Raw genomic sequence first — 10,249 nt, 5'->3', positions numbered from 1 at the left:
TGTGTAATTCCATGTGTCAGTTGGATTACCCAATACGAGAATCTCGATGTGATTGATTTAAATCAAACATAATAATAAAATAAAGTTAATTTGCACGATAAAAATGGTCCCAGGGTGGTGCATTCGATGCCGTGGAATGGAAGGTACGTGTGTTTTGCGCCTGTCTGCCGCCATGCGATCAACGAGAAGGACCTTTGCTTGGTTCTCCGAGGTTGGCAACTCTGTAGCCTGTTTTTTTTTATTATTCACTGCCCTGCTTTTCTCGATATGGAAGGTGAAGTTAGCTAGCTAGCTAGGGCACTTCTATGCCTTTCTTTCTTCTTTTCAGTGAGATGTACACTCAAAAATACATAAATCAAATTGAAGGTGTACGTGAAAATACAAAGAGAAAGTAAAAGTATAGGTGTTGAAAGGGTATCGAGATTGACTGCAATTAATTTCTTGTTTGGATTGCAACGCATTTTCTATTACGACCATGAGCGGCTCCCAATAAGGGTTATTTATCTAAGCAGGTGTTCGAACAATCTAAGGCCTATTCAAAGGGATACAATTTTCTTCAAATTAGTTTAGAAGAAATTTTCTTCGACCTACTTCAATAGGTGACAAGTGTCATATTTCACATATTTTTAAGAGTAATTTATTATCATTCTACTAACTTAGGAGCAGAGTTTTTCTCCAAATTGAATTGGAGGAATTTCCTTTAACCCGGTCTATAAAAATGACATGTGTCAATTTTTTTAATAACATGTAAGATGCATATGAGTTTTTTTATTATTTATTTCAACTTTGTCCCTACTGTTAAAAACTCATGTGCATCTCACATGTTATTAAAAAAAGAAACACATGTCATTTTTATAGATTGAGTTGGAGGAAAACTCTATCCATTAACCTAAGAACCTAAACATTAAATTTGGACAAAGTTTTCCTCCAAACTGAGTTTGAAGAATTTCCTTCAACCTACTCTATAAAAGTAACGTATGTCCTTTTTTTTAATAGCATGTGAAATGTACATAGATTTATAATAAAAGTTATTCCAACTTTATCTCTGCTATTTAAAAAACATGTGCATCTTATATGTTAAAGGGACACATGTCACTTTTATAGATTACGTTGAAGGAAATTTCTCCAACCTAATTTGAAGGAAAACTTTGTCCTAAGTTAAAAGAAATTTCATCAAAACCAGTTTGAATAGTGCGTGAATCTCATTAAAAGCCTCTCCCAATTGTTTGTTTGATAGCATTATTATTTACCGGAGATCCCAACTCATTAAAAACAACATCAAAACAAAAATCATATCAAGTCATATATGGGCAAGTGATTAGAGCTAAGGATTACAATAATTACCTGCCTAAATTGCTGTAAATTAACTAATACTTGTAATGTGAAAGACTATGCATGACCAATTTGTCCAGATAAGTAGTCGATTAACTGATCAAAATTTATTTGTATAGGCGAGCCCAATGTGAAATCTAATGAATAGTGGGTGCCATTATCATAAAAAGCAGTGTAGTGCAGGTTTTGAACATAGGAATTAGAAGATCGAAAGCGTTCCTTCCAATAACCTCATTTCAGTGGGCCGGTGTCGGGTGTCCCTAGAGGACTGTGTGGCTGGCTTTGTAAATTCACAAGGGCCAGATTAAACCAACAACCCACCGCAACTATCTTTCATTATTGGGAATTGCACCATTTATTTAATCATAATCACCCTATATACCCACAACCATGCTCTTCCCTTCCACATGGCCACCAGCATTGATTGCAAATCCCAAACCAAATACAAATTACAAGTATTTTTGAATTTGTTTTCCCAAATTACAACTCATACCAAACTAGCTATTAGTTTAAGTTAAAGCACTGTTTGGGTGTTTACATTTGAGTGTAAGCCCACTTAATGCCAAATTTTGAAATTGAATTATTTCTCTTACTACCATCTTTCTCAAAGCTTTGTATTTTACTTAAGCTTTTTGCCATAATAGAAAATCTGAGGTGCGTGTTTTGTTTTGATTTTGTTTTTATGCGAAATAACGCAATCTAACGTTAAATTTTTTTCTAAGTTTTATTGTATCCTGAAGACGTATTTGTTGTAACTTAAATGCACACCAATTAAAAGAAATTTTCTTTTTATTTTTAAATTTTGAAGATTCTGCACCAACAATAAATAACAGGGAATATGAATTACCAAAAGTAAATAATAAAGCAGGGAATATGGGACAAGAGAGGATTTGCATATATAACTCTAAAGTCGGGCAGGATTTGAATATGGGCCCATGCATGCCATAGGACAAGAATTAGTATGGGCCTCAACTCTAAAGTCGGCCAGGTTGGCCCATGATTCTTTTACGAAATGCAATCTTGAGTGAAAAGTGGTTAATTTACACGTATTTTTCCATTCTATATACATTATTGATTTTGAATTAAAATTAATGGATATTGTAATTGTTAGAACAATTTTCAGTCTAACGGTTTTCGCTATGGTGTGAAAAACACGCTCGTGTTCCCACAATTGCTACAAAATGGCAAGAGCGTCAAAAGTTTTGCCGGCGTCTATGCCGAAGAAACTCTGATGCCTAAGTCAGTTCCTGAAAAAACAATATGTTCAATGCATAATAATTCAGTTTATCTTTTATATTTAGAGCCTGTTTGAAATTGCGTTTGAGAAGTAGAGTTTTTAAAAATCAAAAATAATTTTTATTAAAAGTGCTTTTTGACAATTTTTAGGCTTTTTGACCCTAAAAGTGCCTTTAATCTTTTTACCAAACGAATATTTTTTTATTCAAAACGGACTTTTTGAGTGTTAAAAGTATTTTTAGGCGTCTCAAACGTAATCTCAAACAGACCATTAGTGTATGGACTTATTTATAGGTTGAGAAGTAAAGTTATATTTTGACTAGGTCTCATTCTCCAACTTAATGTGGGAGTGCTGAGAGTTTGAATTGACCTGAGTCCAACTTCAATTAGGCTTGGAGTATGACTATTGTGCTACATTCTTCAAAGAGTTCTAATTTGACTAGATTTGTAAGTTCTACTCCAATGGTGCCAAGATATGAAAGGCCGGTTGGATGAAATTATTCCCAACAACATTCAAATATTTGTAAAATAAAAATATAATTGAGCATTACTTTTTTTTTTTTTTTTTTTTGTCTTTTTTGTTAAAGGAGATACGTTGATAGAATGAGACGTTGGCAAGTCACTTCTGAATATATGCAGTAAGGTAATAATAAGTGTAAGCAAATTAAGAGGTGTGTGTTTAGCTGCTGAAAGAGGTTTTTTCAGCATAAACAAGCAGACTTAAAATCAACAAGGCTGCCTGGCTGCCTGCCTGCTACCCCTGGGCTGACAGATGGCCATATGATTGGATGTGATTGCATGCTCACATCTCCAGCAAATCAAAGAGGATCGGGGGCGGGTCCATCCATCCATCATCCACTTATATTATTCATGGGATATATAAAAATTGAGTTTAAAGCGAGGCATGCAAACTTGTTAGACAAGACACTATTCCAGATTTCCAGAAAATTAATTGCTAATAATCAATTAAAAATTGAAAGCGTGACAAATAATTTATATAGGGGGAATATGATACGAACTCAAGCTTCCTTTGCTTCTTTTATTTTTACCACTCCTCTTGCACTTATATGATCAAACTTTCAAATATAACACGTATGTTCCGTCTAATTACCACTCAATTTATAGCATTTTACTTTTAAACGGACGGAAAATTTTTTGGCGCATTGGACTATTTTTTACTTTAATTTTTTAAAATACCCTTAAAAAAAAAAAAAAAACTATAGGACAGCCGACAAAGAAAATAAATAAAGAAAAAAACTGAAGTTGAACCAAATCACTTATAATGTTTGGGAGTCTGGAGTACCTGTTCAGCCACCCCAAAATTAGTACAGGGAACAACTTGTTTTCTTTAAGGAATCCATAATGATGAGCCAATGGATTTGTAACACCTTGCATGAGTAAATGGTAAGAGAAAATAGAAATTTGAATTAAGTAAATGATTTTTATTCACCTTTTTCTTTTCTTTGGTCGTTAATTAGACAATTTTTTTTAATAATTTTTTAAAAATAAAAAATAAACCATGAAATTTGTAGGACACACTTAAGTGAATGTATGATACTAAATATCTAATAGTTGATTTTTATATATATATAAAAAAAAAAAAAAAAAGAAGATAGAAAAGGATGCGAGAAGGACCGAAGTAGATGCTCTAGCATTTCTCTAATTTATTATTATCAGTCTTCTGTCAGTTTTTATCATCATTATTACCTTTAATATTACAATGCCAAGAAAAAAAAAAGAAAAAGGGAAATAAATCAATGGGTAATTATTATTTTTCTAGGCAAATCTAATTGTGAATTTGAATTGAACGAGAGAAGAACTCATACACTTAGTGGTAAATTTGCAAGAATTAGACGGAAGAGAAAATATAAATCTCATAAGAATTGAACCAAAGAGATCCAATGGACAAGACGAATATCTTGTCGGTAAGCCAATAAATGGTGGAGTGAGTATGTTAAATTGGGATGGACGCAAGAGGCACTTACATGACAGAACATCCCTTTGCCAACATTTGGGAAGAAGCAACGTGTGGTCGTTTAGGACACACCGAAAAAGAAAATGATTGCTGCTGCTTTTCCAATTCTACCATCAACACGCTTGAGTGACGGATCGGAGCTTAACAAACAGTGAAAAGGAAGATTACCAGTCATTCATGGCTTACAAAATGTCACCACTAATATGCAATCATGTGCTGCCCCCCTCTCCTCTTTCAACCCAGACCCACCCCATTCATTTTCCTTTTCTCTTTTTTATTCTTCATCCCCCACCATTCATCATCATCATCATTCCTCTTCTTTTTTCTCTTCTTCTTCTTTTCTTTTCATACATTAGTCACAAAAAACGAGTAATGAGTAATGTTATTTGGTAGGCTGTTGCACAACTGTCATACAGTTTAATGACGTGGTAATAAAAAATCAGACATTATTGACTAGCAGTGCTTGTTAAAAAGAGATGAGCGTGTAGTCACGCTCTTGCTTGAGCGGAAGAGGTAGGCGTTCTTGGCCCACTCTGTTGTCCAAAAGCACTTTCAAAATTCTAAAAGAGATAAGTGGTGTGAATTCCAAAATATGTACTAATTGTTCGTTTAGGCTCCTATGATCCACTCAAACGTCATTCTAATTGAGATACAACATTTGATTTAGAGAAAGTTAAAGATTAGCACCCATTAACTACTATTTGTGTGGCCCTTTCTTAATAAATTAATTGCTATGTCCACAAGAGCCTCATTCCATGATTTTGACCCCTTCATATTTTCATAATCCTACTTTTATATCATTCTATATTTTTTTTGCCAAATTCGTGAAAAATTCTCAAAAGGATTTGAAGTTGATCAACATCATTTTTCAACTATTAGTGACTTTTGATACACAAGTATTGCAATCTAATTAGACAATTTATTTGATTGTAGATAAATACTTTCACCGAATTGGATTGTAAAAAAATTCTTTAATACTATTTATTAAAATGATAAATGTCTTAAAAAGCATGTTATTCTTACATACTTTTTATATATATTTTTAAAAGCGTACGTGAAAATGACATGCATTTTAAACATACTTTTATCTAATCCGACTAGATTAAAAAGATTTTTCTCGAAAAAAATAATGATAAATAAATCCAACAAATCTATGGAAAGTTTTGGTATTTGCTCATGTCCTTTGGATTTTGGCTTAGATTTTGTATATTTATTATAGTATTTTTTTTTAAAAAAAAAAAGGTTCAAATTTAATTTTATATGAAAAAAAATTATATATTTTTTACAACGCCTACTCCAATCTTTCTACTGCAAGGTAACTTATAACCATAATAAATTACATAGCGGAAATCACTAACTTGTAAAAAATTCCTTAACATGTCTTTGTCCTTTCCATGTCTGCTCTCTCTCTCTCTGTCTCTCTCTCTGTGTAAATCTTAGCGGAAAATCTGACAAAAATTCCTTCCCAGGTCTCTGTCCTTTCTCTGTCTGCTCTCTCTCTCTCTCTCTCTCTCTCTCTCTCTCTCTCCACGCTCCCTTACCCATAAACCAAAGCTCTAAAGATTTTTCTCAGGAGCCAAACATAAGCCATTAGACCACAGATTCTTGAATTCCCATACACTCCAAAATCTCTCTCTCTCTCAAGCTAGGCCAAACTCTACCATGCAGGTCTCCGTCTCACCAACGGTTTTCGTCCAAACCAGTTAATTAATTAATATCACGTAACCGTGCCTTTTTTCTTGTTTGGGATCAAAATGGGGTCGGCGACATCTTCGATGGCCGCTAAATTCGCATTCTTTCCACCGGACCCGCCGTCTTATACCATATATGTCGATGCGGCGACTGGGAAAATGAGGATGTCGGATGTTCATCAGAGAGATGACGTGGACGTGTTGAAGCTGAACACCAAGAGAGGGAATGAGATTGTTGCCATGTACGTGAAGAACCCGTCGGCATCTATGACTCTGCTCTACTCTCATGGCAATGCCGCTGATCTTGGCCAGATGTATCACATTTTCACTGAGCTTAGCCTTCACCTTGGCGTAAATCTTATGGGGTCAGTTTTAAATCGATTTTTTGATCCATAGATCAATTAAATTTATGATATTTGTTTCTCTTGAATTTCCAGTCAGTCAAAGAATCAGTATGACTTTCTCTGCGTTTACAGGTACGACTATTCTGGATATGGACAGTCGTCTGGAAAGGTATACACACATTCTCTCTATTTTTACCTCTAAAATGATCTGTGGATGATAGGCGATCAAATTGGGTTAAAAACAATAAGGTAGGGCACGTGTCATTAGCCCAGCATGCCATTTTTTTTGGTCAAGGAAGAAAGTATACAAACTTTGAATAATTCTAATATCTGGGTGCGTTACCCATGTTGTGTGGCATCCCCCATGAAAATAATGTACAAAAATCTTCTGCATTGATGTGCTTAATTGATTCAATAAGGAACGAAAAGAAACTTGCTATTTTTTGGTCATTGATTCATTGCCAACTATTTGTTATGTTTTGATCAGTGATCATTAAATTGAATCAAAAGTGAGCAGTCTGTGATAAATATGTTGGATTGAGGGCCTATCTTTGTTTTTTGTCTTTTGTTTCTGTTTTCAAAGGTATATATGTTAACAAACAACTCAAAACACGAAAATTTTATAGCCATTTCATTTCTTAACCAATTTAGATCATGAGGTCATGACAAGTAATTTGCCTGTAAACCACTGCCGCTAACTTGGTTAATTACCAATGTTGTTAAAGAGATTTGAATATGAGTAAGAAGCAGACTACTAAATTATCTGGTATATCTGTACCTATTAGCCGAGTGAGCAGGACACATATGCCGACATAGAAGCTGCTTATAAATGCCTTGAAGAGACATATGGAGTGAAGGAGGAAGACACTATCTTGTATGGCCAGTCGGTTGGTAGTGGACCTGCTCTGGAACTGGCTACCCATTTGCCCCGATTGAGAGCTGTAATTCTTCACAGTCCCATCTTGTCTGGCCTGCGTGTCATGTACCCAGTGAAGCGCACATTCTGGTTTGACATATATAAGGTTTTCGATCCCCTCAATACCCTTTTAAACTGTAGCTTTGTTGTTTTGCATGAGATATTAATGTCTTTTTACTAAAAGGCACCCTTTGTTTCTGTTGCAGAACATTGATAAGATTCCACTAGTCAATTCCCCGGTTCTGGTCATTCATGTAAGTGTACCCTTTGTTTGATCCTTTGATTATTGTCCCTGAGCTGCACAAGGGTTAAATTTACTCGGGTCAACTTAATGTGTGTATATATATATATATATATATATATATATATCAGTTCTTGCCTTCTCATAAATGGAAATTCAGATAAGTTATTGTCATAGAAATCATCAATAATTCCTGATATGAAAAGTATGGCCATGGACCAACCGGCGTTCTCTGGCACAGGGGTATAGAGACTGAAAAAAGTCTATCAATCTGTGCTTTTCAGATTCAAACTTATTATATGAATGTGATTCTGTATTGTCATGTAATGACAACCTTTTTTCAACATTTCATGATCTATGAATTGACATGACAATTTGGGAAGGGCTAGAAACCCAGCCACTTCATGCTAGTTAGTCAAGCAACCAGCACTTCTACAGCCATAAAATTCCAGAATTCTTCCCCTGAATTTTCGACACATTTAGTTACAGGATTCTAGTTGGCGTTTCCACTTGATACTCCTTTGGGTAATGGCAGGGAACTGAAGATGAAATTGTGGATTTCTCCCATGGTAAGCAGCTGTGGGAGCTTTGTAAAGAGAAGTATGAACCTTTGTGGATTAAAAGAGGAAATCACTGCAACTTGGAACTCTATCCAGAGTACTTAAAGCATCTCAGGAAGTTCATATCAGCCGTGGAGAAACTACCCCGTCTGCAGATTGTGGCTGGGGAAAGTGCAGAACAATCAGAGAACTCAGTGAGTGCCACAGACCAAAAGTCCAGACCAAGCACAGAGCACAAAGAGAAGTCCAGGTCTAGTACTGGGCAGAGGGAAAAGTCTAGGCTGAGCACAGACCATAGGGAAAAATCAAGAACCAGCACAGACAAGAGGGAGAAGTCAAGAAGGAGTATGGATCGGTCTGGAAAGGCCAGGAACAGCACAGATCAATCAGAGAGAGCAAGGAATAGCTTTGACCGGTCAGTTGAACTAGTTCAAGAATCTGAAATTTTCTATGCTTTTTTCATTAGCTTACTTTTGCTGTCTAAATAAATATGACCGACTGTTGGAACCATTTGACCATGACAGGTTGGGAGACATGGTGAGATCAGTTGGATTGTGTAATGTTGATTGTTTGAGGCAGACAGCTTTGGAGGCCTGACTTTCAAGGATTCAGTACTTCTGAATGGGCCACAAGATTTCTATAAGAATTCTAACGTTTGGTTGATTGGTTGGGAAGTTCAACTCATTGTTATATCAAAAGGTGAGAGAGATTTTTAAGTGTTAATGGTGCTAAAGGGCTAGTTGTTCTGGCACAAGTAAAATGTCTGTTTCAGATTCCACAAATTCATTTATAATTTTTGTCTATTTTGGCAAAATGACTTTCATCTCAAATAACAAGTAATGCCCCATCACTGCTATTGCATTACTGAGAAATCAAGCATTGCATCTAATCAAGCAGTGCCAACAAGTAGTCCAATGCGTGATTCGGTTTCCAGACGGGTTTGCTTATGTCCCATATTTTCTCAAATTGCAAGCAACTAGATTCTACAAGGCTTCATGTTAAGTGGTAATGAAGAGTTATGGTATTCCCTATCAAAGGAAACTTAAGAGCTTATAAGAATATAAAAAATGCAAATAAATTCTCATTACTAAGCCAACTCTTCTGAGCCTAACAAATTCCTGAAGAGATATCAAATCTCATTGCATAAATTGGCATAAGCAGCTTTAAGTGTATAGATCATACCTGCATGAAGGGCTATTCCATTCCTTTTTGTATATGTCGAATGGAATATTGATTGGTGTTTGTTTCGTTTAACCGTTTCAAAATGTACGATTTGAAAAAATCACAATTAAAGAAGTCGGTTGATTGCACACTATGCCCTTAATCAAGAAAACCTATAAGATAAGGAGAAAAGAACGATCAAAGTGTCCCACCAGTAGTTCAACATGGATCATTTCAATGCTTACGACGGTATTTTCTTCGAAAAATAAAGTAAATTGAAAGAGGAAAAGTGTTTGGTTAAAAAAATTAGTGTACCTCTTAATGACCCAATGTCATTCTCTTTTAATGAGTGTTTTCTCGTATGTAATTAGTTAATGGAGAGACTCAAAGGCTAACTTATACCCCTACTTTTCCTATGCACACTTTCGCCATTCTTTAATATAACTTCTCTTTACGCACTATGTGCCTGTTTATCTGAGTTGAATGGGTCCGGCCGACCTAATTAGGTTAGGTTCGGTTGTCCTAGATAAGGTCATGTGAGGTTTGGCCTAAAATGGATAGTGTTCGCCCTGCTTGTAAGTTTCATTGGCTTGAGGTTGCATCGAAAATGGATCGGTTTAACAACTAAAAGAGGCCTATCAGTCTATCACAAATAGATTTACTACGTGGTATACCAGCAATTTTATAGTGCAGTTAATGAAAATATAATTTTTTACAAAAATTGGTTTTTATTTTAAATTAAAAACGCCATTTCATTTATCATTCACGAAGCACAATACTATATATTAATTTA

General features: G+C 35.2%; 1 protein-coding gene across 1 annotated transcript; it reads left to right on the top strand.

The window, feature by feature from the left end:
- The first annotated feature begins 5,927 nt into the window (after positions 1-5,927).
- LOC132177814 (uncharacterized) lies at positions 5,928-9,135 on the top strand. The gene is made up of 6 exons (XM_059590277.1): positions 5,928-6,599; positions 6,711-6,747; positions 7,364-7,600; positions 7,701-7,748; positions 8,271-8,710; positions 8,820-9,135. Exons 1-6 carry the CDS (start codon positions 6,298-6,300, stop codon positions 8,890-8,892), a joined length of 1,137 nt encoding a protein of 378 aa, XP_059446260.1. The 5' UTR covers positions 5,928-6,297; the 3' UTR covers positions 8,893-9,135.
- The last annotated feature ends 1,114 nt before the right edge of the window (positions 9,136-10,249 follow it).

This window comes from Corylus avellana, chromosome ca4 (genome assembly GCF_901000735.1).
Source record: "Corylus avellana chromosome ca4, CavTom2PMs-1.0".
NCBI classification, from domain to species: Eukaryota; Viridiplantae; Streptophyta; class Magnoliopsida; order Fagales; family Betulaceae; genus Corylus; species Corylus avellana.
Note: the sequence above shows the minus strand (reverse complement) of the source record. Positions and strands in the feature narration are given on the sequence as shown.

Bases quoted from the DNA above. Each gene is read 5' to 3' on its own strand.
- LOC132177814 (XM_059590277.1), top strand. From the start codon at position 6,298: ATGGGGTCGGCGACATCTTCGATGGCCGCTAAATTCGCATTCTTTCCA. The intron at 6,748-7,363 runs GTATACACACAT...TGTACCTATTAG, and splicing joins ATGGACAGTCGTCTGGAAAG to CCGAGTGAGCAGGACACATA. The intron at 7,749-8,270 runs GTAAGTGTACCC...GGGTAATGGCAG, and splicing joins CCCCGGTTCTGGTCATTCAT to GGAACTGAAGATGAAATTGT.